This window comes from Galleria mellonella, unplaced genomic scaffold (genome assembly GCF_026898425.1).
Source record: "Galleria mellonella isolate WM207_F2 unplaced genomic scaffold, CSIRO_AGI_GalMel_v1 utg28, whole genome shotgun sequence".
In the NCBI taxonomy this organism is placed as follows: Eukaryota; Metazoa; Arthropoda; class Insecta; order Lepidoptera; family Pyralidae; genus Galleria; species Galleria mellonella.
In genome coordinates, this window is record NW_026442064.1 from 3,747,450 (window position 1) to 3,765,508 (window position 18,059).

General features: G+C 32.6%; 1 protein-coding gene across 2 annotated transcripts in view; it reads left to right on the forward strand.

Annotated features, from left to right (window-relative positions):
- Nucleotides 1-18,059, forward strand: part of LOC113516752 (protein apterous-like) — a 118,053-nt gene that overhangs the window by 63,537 nt on the left and 36,457 nt on the right. For both annotated transcript variants that reach the window (XM_026901230.3, XM_026901223.3), the window contains exons 3-4: nt 13,584-13,757; nt 16,180-16,436. In XM_026901230.3, coding sequence (XP_026757031.1) covers nt 13,584-13,757; nt 16,180-16,436 — 431 coding nt within the window. The remainder of the gene's footprint in view (nt 1-13,583; nt 13,758-16,179; nt 16,437-18,059) is intronic.

An 18,059-nucleotide genomic window follows, 5' to 3' on the forward strand; every position in this document is an offset into this window, starting at 1 on the left:
ATATGTTTTTATACAACTTAGAATGGCAAACAAGCTGACGGCCCACGTGATGGAAAGTGGTAACCGTCGCCTATAGACACGAGCAGTACCATGGACATAACAGAGTATACTGTTTCTCCCATGATACCCCCCATGTGTTGCCATACCTGAGTACTCAGATGTTATACCTCTGTACCCTATAAATTCACGCCATATCCCACCCATCAAACCGAAATACAGCCATGCAAACAGAACTGATTCACGGTAGAAACACAAATGGGATACTTTATATTCTGAAGCAATCGGGTGAAACCACGGAATACAGCTAGTCTTTCGTATAAATGAAAAAGTGAATTTGATTGTTTGTTAGTTCTTAGCGCCTTAACGATTAAACTAATCTCATATATGCATATCAACATAAGCTATAATTTCATATATGTATGTATATCAACATAAGCTATTTTTAAACGGCTTTAAAAAGAGCGAAGTTTTAATATCGGTTGTATTTTTTTATGGTTTTTTACCTCATAGAACCATCAATTATATACTGACTATAGATTGGTTTCATAGGAATTTTATCAAAATCGGTTTGGTAGGTTAGTTTTTAAATTTGTTTTTTTTTTAACTAGTTTTACCCCGTTTGCGTCGTTTTTTCTGAAATAATATTAAATTATTATCCCAGTTAGTCGACATATCGCGGTCATGCGGACGATATCGCGGGTAAAGACTAGTAAATATAATAAAAAAATAATGTACTTACCTAATTCCAGGTAGGATAGTGTGAGCCATTAATAAAATTGTTGTTAAGCATAAGTCAATAAATTAGGTCTTCCATAATGATCATGCAATTACGAGTATGTACACGTTTTTATTAACTATGCCCTATATAATGAAGAATTCCTTCATAAATACATCTTTCTTTATCATTCCTTACAAGTTTTTTTTTTCAATACACATAGCAATATGTTTTGTTAATAAGAAATTGGTAAACATCACCAGTCGTCATTTTATAATAGTTTCTAATCAACAGTACAGTGAACAGTAATACCAATTAGTCTTGCGCGTTAATATATGAAAAAATATATTGTCGGTAGGGATGCCAATTCTGTGTTCGGGCCAAGGTGTCATTATTAATTCGAAGATATTATATTTTAAAGGAAATTGTTTAAAAACATGAATGTTTTATGTGTAACAAATAATATAAATACATATAAATAAACGTAAAAGAAGTAAAAGTTTTTTATAAAACATATATTTTATTCAATGTCTCTAAATGTTATAACTTAAAATGTATATAGGCATAAAGTTAAAAATTATTACTAAGCCAAATATTATATAATTTAATTATGTAATTTTATTTAATGACTGATTAGAATAAAAATATTTAATAGACCCAATCGAATAATTTGAATAAATAATAGAATTTAGTGCATTTAATTTAATTATAGTATAGTTTGTTTTGGTTGGCAACCCTAGTTGTAAGGTATGCCATTGTAACAAGAGTAGCTTTTTTATGAAATTGTTAAGAAGTACTGAGTTGTTGATATTTTTACGGGACTTGATAGTATTTATGACATGTTATTTATAATTAAAAAATTATATACTAGTAAAGGGTATAAGGGTAAAAGTATTAATACTATAGGGTTGTCTAAATGTTTCGTATATGGTTGTGCAAACACTGTATTTTGTTTAATTAATTGTACTTTATTAACTTTTTCATTAGAATTGAGTGTACGGTTCATTTTTCAAATGAAGTTAAAAAGAATAAGCTTCTTATATCAGTTAAGTTTCTATTTTTTATGTGTATATTACGTTTTTGCTTATTTTGATTTTTAGAATATTAATTACTTTTGTGTTAGTCTTATCATACTAATTAAGTCAAGATTAAAACTGATTTTTTTTTATATTGTGTGACACGTTCAACATAATTGATATTAATAAAGCGAATGGATTAATAATAGGATTTCAGAATTTTTTTTTGTATTTAATATATTATTTTTTGAGGAAGGTTAAACGTTATTATGGTATAACCATGGCCGTAACCGCGGGACATGACTACTAAAATATATTTGTAAAAATTAGTTGTATTTTATAGTTTTGAAAAAGAAAATCTATCTATTCTAATGCTATAATCGACTGCGTGAATTTACTGGGTACAGAGGAATAACACCTGAGTCCTCAGGAATGGCAACGCTTGGGGGGTATCATGGGCGAAACAGTATACTCTGTTATGTCCATGGTACTGCTCATGTCTATAGGCGATGGTCACCACTTTCCATCAGGTGGGCCGTCAGCTTGTTTGCCATTCTAAGTTCTATAAAAAAATATATAATCGACGGTGTTGTTTGAATGAACAAAGTGTCTATATTTTATTTATTTATTTTTATGTTGTTATTACTTATAATCTAAGTATATTTATGTGTTATGGTTTATTGAAATAAATTTTCATTCATTCATTCATTCATTTATTTATTTAAATTATTTTAAATTTTTTTTATTGAGGTGTACATATCCACAGTTATCCATAATTTAAAATTTATCAGACTATTCCTGATATAGTGTATATACACCGAAAATTAATGAAATTAAAAAGTGACGTCTGACACTTGTGTATCGTATTCACCTCAATACAGACAGTGGTAGATAATTCAATGGTCGGTAGGTAGCGTGCACGTCAACAGATTAGTCGGGGACGTTCCATCATCTCGTGTGAAACGTATCGTTCGATTATCAAGTAACGTGTGAAAAGGCGCTTACATTTTGTCTATGGCTCTTTTTTGTTGTAATTCAAATTTGGAACTGTAATCGAACAAGATAGATTCTATTTATCGTAGAAAGAGAATCGCAGGTGTACTACTTAATCTATGTATGTTATTTATACGTATTTAAAATTGGAACCGATTATGATTTATAATGTTTGTTGTGAGTTTGTGTCATCTATTTCTACAGGAGGACATTAGCCCACTACCGTATTTTTATATAGGATTTTAAATCATTTACGTAAAGTTGACCTCCATTCGGTCCTCCTGAAAACAAAGTTAATTCTTGGTGAATCCGTTACAATGGGCTAACAATGTTTTCATCCTCTCAGCTCACTTCACGAGCATAGACTAATAGTGCAGACGAGATTAGTATTCGTGTATAGTGTATTTGAAATTTGAAAAACAAGTAATCCTCGTACCTTCTTCCAAGCATAATTAAGCAAATTTCCCTATAACAATTTTTATTTGACACCTAGCGTAGGACAATATTACTATCATTATATCAGTTAAACATGCAATATTGATTTGAAATTGTTGTACTATTCTGTATTGATTCGCACTTTCTTCCGCAACTTTCACCAAAATTTTTACATAATCTAATTTTTAAATATTCATATATTATTTATACAACTTAGAATGGCAAACAAGCTGACGGCCCACCTGATGGAAAGTAGTAACCGTCGCCTACAGACATGAGCAGTACCATGGACATAACAGAGTATACTGTTTCGCCCATGATACCCCCCATGCGTTGCCATTCTTGAGGACTCGGATGTTATACCTCTGTACCCAGTAAATTCACGTCATATCCCACCCTTCAAATCGAAACACAGCCATGCAAACACAACTGCTTCACGGTTGAAACACGAATGGGACAGAGGTACCCAAGCAATCGATTTTTGTACAAAGTCTCCCTCTGAGAGAAGTAAGCTTTGAGAATTACAAGTGAAGTGAGTTTTGGAAATTAAAGTGAGTTCCTTAGAATAGCACACTTATCCCAGCGCAATCTTAACGAAACGGTGCTAAATACAGAATACAGGGGGGAAAGGGATAGTTAATAATGGGGTCTAACTCCCCCATTACTAGCAATACACACTATCAGGTCGACCTCCTCGCGGTTCCCCCTGGAAACCATCGTGGTTAATTCTAGTGGAATCGTCACGATGGGCCAACTGACCTGGGGGTCTACCATGATATGAAATTCCGAACTTTCGTACTGAATTTCGTGTTTTTGTTCATACCGAAATCGACCCAGTAAATAGAGCTTAACATTTCGTTTGTCATAAATCCTACTATAAAATTCTAAAGGAACGATACTTTAGCATTATTAATATTTTTAAACGGTATGTATCATGTAATTTTAACATCAAATTTGTGTTTCGTTCGGACCCGAAATTTCGGAAAACATTTCATGGTAGGCCCTCTGCTTTCATCGTCACCTATCATCCCTCACTGGTGCCTCGTCAGTGTATACTGATAGCGCAGGCGGGGTTACCTTTTCATTATCATCCATAACAAAAGAATACAGAATCTAAATCATTTACGGATTCACTTGAGATTGACTTTACAAAACAATTGCAATTTGTACAGTTGAACAGATTGCGTGCCATACCATATAGCAAGCTGCATAAATAGCATAATATTATCCGGTAGCCAACATTACAATGAATATGTTCGATTAAATTGATTTTCCACATCATTTGCTCGGAGCGTGGGAAAAAGCTGATATGCGCGGGAACAGCACAACAGTGCCGACAGAAAACGGTTTATCTTATAAAAATACAAATTTGAGAGTTAACGATAATATTTTCTCATAAATAAATAAATAAATAAATGTTTCGTATATGCTTGGATAGAGGGGAGAGAGAGAGACAGAAAATTTTCTTAATTTATACCACACAGATTTGCGTAGATATAAGATAGGTATTTTGAGTTAGGGTAGACAAGTAGCGGGATCGAAAAGAAGTTTTTAGAAGACGATCATAGCATTTTAAAAATAATTGCATCTCGATTTTTAATAAAATCATAGGTTTTGAAAAAAAATATAGAGAATTATCACTTAATTCATTTAAAGTTTTTCTGTTAATTCATTAAATACGAATAAAAAAAAATAATACATAACAATAATAAAAAAAAATATAAAATATTGAAATATTTATATTTTTATTTATATTTTTTATATCCGAATATTGTTTTCTTCAAGTAAACTTAATTGTAAGCATTTTTTATAGTAATTTTTTAATGATTCTTTCGCCCATTTAGAAACAATTTCAACTTAATAAAGAACGCACAAGAAACTCTGTAGTCTTTTTCAATAAAAGTTGATTTTACAATTTTAAATTTCAATAAATTATAATAAAGGAAAGTTTTTGATACAATTTTTTTTCTTATATGGATTAAAATACTTCTTAACTAATTGAAAATTAATTCAGTATTAATTAAAATAATAATGAATAATTTTTTTTTCAAAAACTCAATGAAGTGTTAAATTTTTAATTGAAAGTATAATAAATTATTAATATATTTTATTCATATGTTTCTTACCTTTCAGGTATGTATTACATATGTATCATAACAGTGCAACGAAATAACGGAAACGTCTTACGAACAAATTTGCCGGCTTGCAATTTGCAAGTATTGACATTTAAGTTAACAATAACAGTTACATTTATTTATTCTTTATATATTTTATTTATTTATTTATTTATTAGTGTACATTTATACAATGTACACAAAAAATTACAACATATAATATATATTAAATAAAGATGTACAACAGGCGAGCTTAGCTCTGTAAGAGTTCTCTTCCAGCAAACCCTGAGTGGAAAGGAGCATTAATTACTAGCTATTAATTAATTAATTAATATTTAATATATGTTTTTTTCATAACACAGTTACAAAATAAACAACAATTGTTTAGTTTTACCGTGCACCTGAAGAATCGTCGGTAGGTCGTACATTTAATGTTTAAATATATTTTTTAATGTATCATTCTTTATTCTTATCCTTACTTTATTAAATAAATAAATAAATAATAATAAATAATCTTTATTTCACTCTTTGTTACAGTATAGTTTGAAGTCCATAACTCCCGAGGTAGGTATGAAAAAACCTGTGTTTCAGGAGTTAGTGCTCTCTTCCATATGTTGTTGTTTTACATTTTTTGTGAAACAATACGAAACAAAGAAGTAAAGTAAATGTTTTATTTTAAGTAACTAACCAAGTACAGGTAAAATGGTAACCATCAATTCATTCTAATTTAGCTATGTCGAGTCTAAAATTATTTACACTAAGAATAAATTCGTCGCCACTAGCCCCTACCACGTGTGCCTTTCATTTATTAATAGAAAATGTAACACTAGCCTTCCCCTTTTGTTATTCATGTAGACATTTGAATTACTTCAATAAAATATTTCTATTATTAAAAAAAAAACATACATAGGATCGTAGTAAATATTTGGGTACTAAAAGGCTACAGCATTTTTTCAATTGATTTATTTTTACATAAAAAATAGTTTGTTTCAATTAAAAGAAAACATGCTTACGATTTTAACGATAATTACTTGACATGTCCGAATATGCACGTTGTAACATTGTATCTGTAAATTTTTTGTCAAATTCAGAAATATTGTTTGTTAGTTCATGTTATAGTAAAAAAATGTTAATTTGAAATTGAATTTGATTTTTAATAAGTTGATTAAAATTAAATAATTCGTTTAGGTAGTGGAACTATTAGTACAATATATTAACCCTCTCATGATTAATCTTTGACGGGATATTTTCGAAGTCCTCAAGTAGGGGTGTTGCGTTGAGTCGCGGACGATTGGCAGGCAACACCGTAACGTCTGAGGGTTTAACCTCAAACGCTCGTGTTAATTAATGGCACCACCGCCATCTATCGGTGACGCCCTATCAATCTTGTAGCGACAGTCTGTCGCTCATTTGTCGTGCGCCTCGCTTGGAATTTGGAGCGCAAGTTATATTTCGAGATTTAGTGTTAGGGGTTATAAAATACATATTTTTATAATCACTAAGATTGTTCACGAATTATATATAGTCTGTTTCAATATAACTAAATGAACATGTAATCAAAGGATTAATTGGCCCTATCATGAGATAGTCTATTGATGTACAATAGGTAGAACAAATAAAACATCGATCCATCTTCATTTCAGTCATTAATTGTCCTCTGCTGTACATAAGCCTTTCCCATTAGGGAAGTGTTGCCAGTAGGTGCCGGTAGTTGCCAAGCTTGGCAGGCGGGTAGACAGCCGCAGTTAGGCTTTTAGAGAGGTTTTAAGAGGGACACTGCCGCTCATCTCTCTACCATTAAATTTCTTCAGTCACGTCTTAAAACACCCGCAGATAAGGCAGAGGTGGCTTATTCTATGCCGGGACCACACGGACATTGTTTCTCGCTTACACAGTGTTATATTCAGAGAATGATTCTGTGATAATTTTAACAAAACTTAGTTACTTTTTATTAAGTATACAAGTTTTGTTTGAAATAGACTGTAAGTATTCTTTCCTGATACTACTATACTTTTCTGATACTTTTCTAATTCATATATGTACTTAATTAAAGTTTTATGTCAGGTATCTTATACAGTCTAATCATCTCTATAAGTATCTTTTATAGCTTATTTAAATTACATAATTATTACGAAATAGTATATCAAGTAGTTTGGACATAAAAAAACAATCAGCGACTTACGTCGTGAAACGTTTAACATAAGTCCAACACGCGAGTAAATACAAGGCCTGATTGAAATGGAGAAAATAATTATTAAACGCACTAATATATATATATATATATATATATATATATATATATATATATATATATATCCAAAGTTTGCCTGGAAGAGATCGCTTTTAGTTTTCTCATTGTAATTATTTCTTATAATTGTTTATATTTATAATAAGTAATCTTTTGGAGGAAACAAGAGTATCTATCTATCTAAAATTACCGTCGAATTGCACTCATTTTTGAAGTTGCTTGAAAATATGCTTTCGATCCATTACATTGTCTACTTAACTATGATAATGTCGAAACATTTATTAGGGTACGGTTAAATATGAATACGCATACACAAACGGACACGCAAGCACGCACGCACGCATGCTTATAATTATTTTGGAGGATATATTATTTTATTATAGATACGTGCTTACAAGAACGCGTAAAGTGATACCATAAGAATGTGGTTTCCGATACCAATATCGGTATCCATTACTGGTGCTGAATTGGCGTGCTATATTCGTTTGCCGTGACATATTATTAACAAATAAAACTTGCCGCGCGCTATTGTTGCAGCAACCGGGACGAATCGGGTCGTTTCTTGCGTGAAACGCGCGGAACGTCCTCCGCGCGGGGCCGGTTCTATAAGGTTTTGGTTTCGGATACCGAATTTAATTCGACGCTCGTTAAGCTAACGTGGCCCATTGTTCAGCCCTTTTAATTTGCTGTCGTTATGTTTCGTCTTATTCTCGTTTTGTCTTTGTGATTTTTGTGCGGCACCAAAGTCGGTTTCTTGATCGGTTGACAGTGATACTTTCGAGTAATGAATGTTATTATTGTAAAAATTATTTAAGATTTTGTTCCATAAAATACAGTTGCTGTAATTGTGATATATATATATATATATATATATATATATATATATATATATATATATATATATATATATATATATATATATATATATATATCATTTAGGAGTTTCCTCGAGAATTGACATTTCTAAAATATAGACGAATAGAGGGTCTTTATTGAAAACCAAGAAGATGGCTCAGGATTGTTCCTTGTGGGAATGTATGGGGATGTTGTATGTGTTGTCCGTCCAATGCTGAATAAGAAGGATAATGGTTGATGTGATGATGATGATTCAGAAGTCGCGTAAAAATAAGTATAAGAAATATAACGGTCTAATGTAAATACAGTAGACAGATAGAATCTGCTCGTAATTTTTTCCATTAGTCACCTAAATGGATTGTAATGAAACTCCATGGGTCTTCTAATTTCAGAAGATCTCACAATTCAAACACTTGCAGACCCAAGCAAATTAAGTGGCCAGCTTATCTGATAGTCTCCCAAAATGAACATTTAAATAAAAAAAAAAAAAATAAAAAAAATACAAGCAAAAATTAAATTTCTCAGTATATGCAGACGGCACAGACAATTAAACACAATAAAGATTAAATTTTAATAAGAGTTATTATTGTTTTGAATGGTCAAAAAACTGAAAATGTTTCAGTCATTTATTTTGTTTTGCCTTTCATATGCAAAAATGTACGAAAGTCGTTATAATTATCTCAAATCTAAGACCTCAAGTTGATTATGAGATATAAGAATTTTAATGCTAAATGTGCAATTAATTTATTTATAAAGAGTAATTACATTATTAAAAACATAGCCTTATACTATAAGTATATTTTACTAGTCATAAAATTCAAGTTGAAAACACAATGTTGCTATGTTCAATAGACGATTAGTAAACTATACGGAATATTTTACTAACTCTATAACTTTACACTGTATTTAATTAAGATCTTATTGTATGTTGAAAGAAAAGTCAAAAATTAATAGTTATATTTTTTATTTGTCTTTGATTCATATTTTTTGACAGTAATTTTTTTTATATTATTCATTGCACTTGAACAATAAAAATATACAGCGATTGGTTAAACAACTTGTCAACTAGGTAGATATGTAGTAGAATATTTAATTTTACTAGTAGAATACTCCTTATAAAGACACTAATGATTTCGATTTGATAGTGTAATATATATCTAATACTATTCTTAATATTTGATAGTGTCATTACACCCTTAAACAAACAATTCTCCGTGGCGGACCGCGTCCGCGGCGCTTATCACACAATCAGTTAGGTTTCTGGCCGTGACGGCGAATCATGGTGCTTTTAAGGAAACAAATACATTTGCATGTGTGTTTAACGACTGTTCCCAATAATGAATCTATAATAAGTGATACCTAGATAGATACCTAGTGTTACTATACTGCGAGTATGATGTAGTCCGGTAGTTTACATCATTCTTATTGTCAGGGTCATCTTAAGGATATTTTGCGATGGGGTGCAAAACCAGTTCTTTACTGCTTGTAATTTGTATATGCATATGAACAAAATATGAATATACATATAGATATACTTTTAAATAACAACTGTCTGTATTGTGCAGGGATCGAACCCGCAATCATAGATAGGTAGGAACTACTAGATTGTTTGCAAAAATAATCCACAGGTATTCCTTTATAGGCATTGTTTAATATTACTACTCGTATGTCAAAGTTTTGGATTTAATTTACAATACACGAAATTTTTGCTCTAATATAATGTATAGCATGAATAGCCTTAGTTTTATGTACCGCTAACAATTTTGAATTCACCTTGTGTAAATATTTTTATACGTAACAAATATCCCTAGAGAACTAATAGCTTCGCTGTATCAAAGCATAGGTGGTCTTCGCTCGAGGAAGTGTGGCCCCTATTTTCAAAACAAAGAGATACATCCAAAGGCTATCAGTCGCTATTCAAATTCTCACCTCTGGTGATGGTGGAAATAATAGAAGCTAGGTCAATCACTAGTAGATAGCATCGCTCGTGAGCGGCGCCCACGACTCGCTCGATAGCTTCATTCTAACCTCGGTCTGTGGGGCCGGGTGCCATTGGTCGCGATTATGTCATTTTGCTTCGTAAAAATCATAGATTAAGGATAGTCTCTTTCTACGGTACAAACACAGAGTTCAATTAATTACAGAACAAATAGTCACTACGTTAATAAGAGTCGGTCTAAGAACAAGGAATTACATAGAAGGAGTGATAAAATTGACAATTCATAGCAGGCTAGTGTATAGAAAATGTCATACAGCCATATAAGCATACCAAATTCAGATACAACCTGCTTACATACTTTCTACATAAACTGTGTCGAATATATAATCTAGTAATGTAAAATTTGTTATTGACAAATAATTGACATATGCTATGAATTGGCGAAAATAGCAATTTATGGTGTATGTTTCGTCCTATTTTTGTTAAATATATTTCCATAAGAAGAAAGGAGGCAACCATATGATTTACAGTTTTTATTTTATCATTCCTTCTATGTAATTCCTTGTTCTTAGGAGTCGGCACTGCGCTTATATCGACGAATTGGATCATGAATCTATGCATATATAGAAATATCAATACAATAAAATAAATGAATATTCAATAAGTTGTTCAACTCATTGAATATTCATTTATTTTATTTGTTATTTATATCTATCCAAAATATCTGTATCAACAAGTAACATAAAAATGTAACTATTTATCGATATAAATTATTACATTTTTATGTAACCCCGATGTTATTCTTACTTCGGGGTTGCTCGACTAGTCTGGGACTGGTGTTCTTATAAACACAATTTTCCAGTGTTGCGAGCAGTAAAATCTAAACCTAGCTAAGCGTACTTTATATTATATATTTTATAATTTAAATAAATGTTTTTTGTTTGAAGTGACGTGGGTCTACAATTATTAACTTATTTTTATAATTTTGGCAAAAGGTTAACATAATTGTGTGGAAATATAAAATTCCAGACAAATTATCATATTGAAGACTAGGCAGCATGGTCTCCGACCTTAGCCTGTTCCACAACGGAACAAACGTACTAAAAAAAATGTGTGGAAATATTGTTATTATTGAATAGTATTGAAAATATTTGAATTTCGAACGCAGTATCTTTTGTCTACTTATCGAATTTTTATGTTCAATAATGATATTTTAAGTCATTTTAATATTAAAAATGGGACAGTGAGTTTGTTTATTACCTCTTGACATTATAACAACTCGAACAATCCCGATGAAATTTCTCATACATTTATCTGAGTTTTGGGCTTGCATAAGAATAGTCATTAATTTTTATTCCAGTAATTAATAATCATCTATGACGAAGCGGTAAAAAATTATAAAATTACTGATCAAAAGCTTTTTATTGAGTAATTTCTAATAATGTTTATAACTAGCGTGTTGAAAGAAAATAATTACCTTAATACAATGTGCGGACAAGGCCTTGTTATGTTTTATAGTTTTTTTTGGATTCCTTTTCGCTAGCAGTGCATACGTAGTAAGCTCTATTCTTTGTAACGAGCTGTGGTTAGGAAATTTTATTTTAATGTGTAGCGTGCCTTTTCCCTTAGAAGGTGTATTTCTTTAAATTATTACTTTTCTTCTGTTGGAATATTTATCTACAGGCCACGATCTAGGGGATGTTAGTTGGAAAAATGTCCTTGCTAATATATTAATGCTATTGTCAAGTCCAGTCCTGTAATATATACCTCCTATAGTACCTTATCTGTAGTCCAATGGATATCTCTAACACCTTAAAACAAGGCAAACTGTTTTAGCATTCGAGACACACTGTAATACTAAGGTATACGAATATTTACTTGTATTAAAAATGTGAAAGTGAGTTTGTTTGTTTGTTACCTGTCTTAATAGGTTAACCGATTACTATGAAATTTGGTACAAACATGCTATATGGAATGAATATTTTTATTCCGGTCAGTGACCATATTCCGGTCGTGCGGACAAAGTAAAACTAAGAGATAAACCAGAAATAATAATAAAAGAATCATAAGATTTTTTCATTTTTACCTCCGCTTCTTAGTTGTATAAATATATGATATACACATAGTATTTGGAACAGAGAAGGACATATGGTATGCGGATAAAGACGTGAATAAAATCTAGTAACTTATATAAGATTTAATGTCATTTTATTTTTTCTAAAGCATCATGGAATTGGAAACGGAAAATCTAATAGCTATCCACAAATTCCCAGCTCGAATTCCGTATAGGGATTTAGAAAATTATTCAGTTGGCCGATCGCGATAGCTGTAGAAGCGGGACCACACGGAGTAGGGAACGACTCACTCGGCGGACGATTCGGACCCACTATCTGCCATCTCAACCACTCGGACAGTTTTAATTACCCCACTAAAATCACTTAAAGCGGCTAACTTGGAGACGTTTATTTTTAATATGGCGACGCGCGAGTGATGCCTCCGGTGCTGTGAGTTGACTGCACAGACTCCTAACTATGCTTCTATTGTTATGCCAACTAATAAAAAAAAAAAGAAAACATTATGCTCTAATGTCAGATTAATTACTGGCTATATTATTTCATTTAATGCATAAAAAAGAAATTTAATGTTGACCGTTTTCGACATAAAAAAGTAATCATGATAAAAGCGAATAACTTCATTGGATCGATAGAAAAGAATTTAAAGAAATAAAGTACATATATATTTATATAATGCTTAATTCTATACTTAATTATAAGAAATATTTTAACAGTTAACAAAAATGAACAAAAAGAAAAAGATTTGCGATGTAAAGGTTTAGGTTAGGTTAGTAATAAGTATGGTATATCGATACAATACACAATATTTCATCTATAAAAAAAACATTATAAGATTATATTAAACATGACTAAAAAATCAATATCCTAATAATAACCTTTATGAATTAAATGGTAAACTGGGACATAAAATAAGTGTGGCAACATTATTTTACAAAATCACATTTCAACTACTCTCTGATTTCGACCCGTCATTTTACTATATAGAATTAAAATTGGACATCTTTTAGAGTAGACAGTTCTCCATCTGTACATTTACGCATAGAGTATAAATAAATGAGGCTTCCATTTTCATGTTTCCATATTAATTATGTAAAAATTGAAGTTAGTTTAATGTGTATTGTCAACAAAATGTTTACCTACTTAACGCATATTGACCTACCCGTTTACGAAGGTATTTGTTCTTTGTCCCGCAGGTTATACGGTTCAAAACGATGTGCGCGCTGCAATACACCAATATCCGCTACTGAACTCGTGATGAGGGCCAGAGACCTGGTGTTCCACGTGCACTGTTTCTCGTGTGCACTCTGCAACACACCTCTCAACAAGGGGGATACGTTCGGGATAAGAGATTCGGCTGTTTATTGCAGGTAATATATTTTTTTATACGAATTGTAAAGACAATTAGGCTGTATTATGACGGAAACTGAACAATTTTATAAAGAGACTAGAGCCAAAAAGTGACTAAAAATTATAAGCCTCTCATACTAATACAGCACTATACTATAAATAGGCCAAAAAAATTTGTATCTCCTAATATTGAAAATTTTTACCTTTTTGAATTTTTCTCTAATGCGATTTCTGTCTTAATACGAATATATTTTATAGCGTTGGTAAACTCTTACCCCCTTATAAAGAATAAAATCTTTTACAAATCTACTTTAATTATTTTGTACACTGTTTGTAATTTTTTTCAAATAAGAAATTTAGTGTACTTTAGAAAGAGACAAAACAGTTCAATAGTGAAATTAGGTTTATGAGAGGATTGACGTTTTCTTGAATAAGTGGGTTAGTTTTATGTCCCTCTAATGATTTCCATTTAGTTTTCTTAACTATTTGATTGATGAGATGTGTAGTTTATAAACAATATTCTGTTAATATTAAGTTTATGCGTAGTTTATATAAAAAAATAAAATGATTCAGATATATTTTATCCTATTATTTAGTGGTGTAATATAGTTTTAAGTAAGGGATATTTATACGACGTTAGATTAAATAAAATTTTGTCATAGATTGTATGAATGGTCGATTGTGGCTTAAAGTGACAAAGTCCAATATAGATAAACTCGGGGCGCGCTGATACATAGAGAGGAATGATAATATAAGGTGTTACGGATAGGGTAGGTATATTTATACGGAATCCAGCGACATTATTAATGAAACTGTAGTACGTTTAAAAACGATTCGTTCCAATATCGTTGCAGAGACGTACGAAAATAATCGATACCGTATTCAAAGATGCATTTTGCCTAAAACATAAGAATAAATACTGGACATAAATATACTCATGTAATATTTATATTTTTTTTCGAATACTGTAATGTCGCCACTACTTGGTCTTCCCTTCAGACCCATAAAGGTTCAAAGGGTTGCAACTAATTTATTTCCATAATAAATAAAATACTATATATAATTTTACAATGTCATGTAGTCCCAGTATAGAATGAGCCATTTCCTTTCTGGTGGGTGTCGTAAGAGGCGACTACCTAATGATCGAGGGATCGGCAGCAGCAGCCCTCTTAAAACATCAACAAAGCGTAACTGCGGTAGTCAATTCGCCTGCTAAGCGTGCCAACTACAGCTCTGTTGAACTGTTCATGGTTTTTTGTTTGTTTACATTTCTATTAAGTTCTATTGAAACAGAATATAGAATACGTTGCTAATGACTAATGTTGTGCAACGATCGATGTGAACAGTACTCGTATTCTAATTTCGAATGAATAACTAAACAATTGGCGCCGTTCAAGGATGAGAATAAGAAAATGGTTTCAACGATTGAGCCGATACTATATCGTTGCAGTTTTCATTACTAGTTACTATATTTACCAGAAGGAGACTTTGTACAAAAGTCGTTTGCTTGGGCTCCTCTGCCCCATTCGTGTTTCTACCGTGAAGCAGTTATGTTTGAATGGCTGTGTTTCGACTTGAAGGGTGGGATATGGCGTGAATTTACAGGGTACAAAGGAATAACACCTAAGTCTTTAGGAATGGCAGCGCATGGAGGGTATCGTGGGCGAAACAGTAAACTCTGTAATGTCCATGGTACTGCTCATGTCTATAGGCGATGGTTACCATTAGGTGGGCCGTCAGTTTGTTTGCCATTCTAAGTTGCATGAAAAAAGTTTTAATTATTGAAATACGATTCTAAATGAAGAATCTTTTTGAGAAAAAGAATTACTTGGAAATTTTGCTAGTACATATTATATTTGTGGAAGTGTTTGTTGCCTTTTAACACCTAAACTGCTAATCGATGGTCATGAAGATACACTGGTTATTTGAATGCAATTATTTTGTTTAATTCCGCTACCATTAGTATGTGTGACTGACAATTGACTGTCAACACTCGAATATAGAGCACCACTATTTCTACCTGAAGTTCTTTTACCGGAATAGGTGCGCGAACAAAAAGGCAGTCGGAGATTGATGGCTAATATGGAAGGTTGCAGAACTTCTGGTCCGATATTGACTGATAGATGAACATTTTTGAACCTTTTATACTAAACCGAATAGTTAACCTCGCGGTTTTTTATGAAAAATATAAGTCTGACTTCGACGTGAGTTCCTCGGAACCAATGGTTGGAAGATGTGATATTGGAATTCGAAGAAGAGAAGAGCGAAGGGATACTACTTATATTTATTTATATGTACATGTAAAATTTGTTGCCAGTGCATGTAATAATACTTAGGTCACAATAATTATAGCATACCTATTTACAATAGTTTTACTTTGGCCATGCTATTTTGCATTCTTTATCGTATTAACATCGAGTGACATGTAATTTCCTTTCGCAGGCTGCATTACGAAACGATGCCGGAATACGGGCCTCACATGGCTGTTCCGGGGCCACCCCAGATGTGCCCGGGGCCTTACTCCGGCCCACCACCCGGCCCGCACTATCCCCCTTACCCTTCTCCCGAGTTTTCGCGAGTAGAAGCCGATGTTCCTAAAGGGCCCTTTTTCAACGGCGCCGCTGCACCACCGCCCCGGCAAAAAGGCCGCCCGAGAAAAAAGAAACCAAAAGACCAAGACCTCATGACGGCGAACCTTGGTGAGTCCGCTCAATATAAAAATTATGCCAGCGCGAAATAATATCTTTTATATTTGTCCAGTGTCATGCAAAATGTGAGGCAATAACTTGCTCTGATTACAAAGTATTTAGCATAATACACACTGACTCGACTAATTTAATAACGTACGCGTCGAACGGTGCATCGTTGCGCGTCGCCATTTTCTGCACCCAAAATATGTATACAAACTTGGCTCGGTTTCGCCGACAAAACGCTTACAATTTTATTAACACATTAAAGTCAAAACTGCACTTACCTCACCAGATTATCAGCGGCAACTTCCCGTGTATACGTTGTTTTAAAGTGAACTTTTTACTTTTTTCAAGATATCGAAACCAGTCCGATTATCTGGCCGGCAGCACTCGCTCGCCCGACAACGTATTATACAACGCGACTTGACGAGAATTCCATTTCAAATTTGAAATTAGAACGTTGCGTGCCGCCCGATAAAATTGTAAAACAACCAGCCGGGGAAACAAAACCATTTTTATCATTCCTTATAAATTCGACTTTTTTTGTCATCAGAATCGTTCACAGAACGTCTAAACGGAATTGCGGAAAATGAATCTTAAGATAAGGCGAATTGGAGCAAGCATTTTTTGCACTCATTACAGACTTAATGGAGTAAAAGAATTAATTGAACCGCATAAAAATTGTTCTCTACACGGTTGAACAGTTCGGTAACTGAGTTATTAAAGATCCTCGCCCGCGGTACTTGTTATTGATGCGCCTCAATTAATGCAAGTAGGAATTATAGCTGTTTCCTATCGCGCGTTCTTAATTTGAAAATTGTTGGATAGAGTATTCAAAAGCGTTTTTGCGTCGGATCGGCTTACTAATTTGACGTGAAACAGTGGCAATTTATGTTGTCGACAATTTAACCTTTCATTATGGTGGTAAAACATAAATAGTGCATGGGCCGATACCTGCTCGGAACGTAGTTTACGAGTAACCCTCTATGCCTGTTCTAAAATAACGCAAAAACAGGTTTCTCACGTGTTCGCCGAACGCTCGCGTGTCGAACGTAATCCAAAGTTCATCATACTCACCACATTTCAATGAACCGACGTTTAGCCCGTCGCTTCTATACTTACTGATATTACTATATGAACACCTCCACACTAACACCGTTCATGATTCAAAACAATGTTTCCGATACAGAAACTATAGTCCGTTTTAATAAAACTTAATGAAAAGGCAGCCTAGTTTTGTTGAAATTATCACAGTAACACTTTTTAAATGAAATTAGTCGATGTTTGATTTGTACTAGTACTGGACATCAGCAGACTGTCTTATGATCGAGTTAATTGTACATTTGTTTAAAGTTTAATTAAGTTCTGTTGTAACAGACTGGGCACTTATGTTTTTCTGTGGTTGGCACCACGGTTTTTGCTCTAGAGTAGGTATCAGAAGTTTTTGTTTATTTTTTTTGGCCGAAGGAATCGATATGTAAATACTTGACGGTCAGTACATCTTATCTTTAATATAAGAGATTCTATATCTTATACATGTTTGTTTGGTCATAGTTCAATTATTGGGGTTATAAATACATTTTTTATTATATTAATACAAAAAAAAATACTAACATGATATCTAATAAGCTG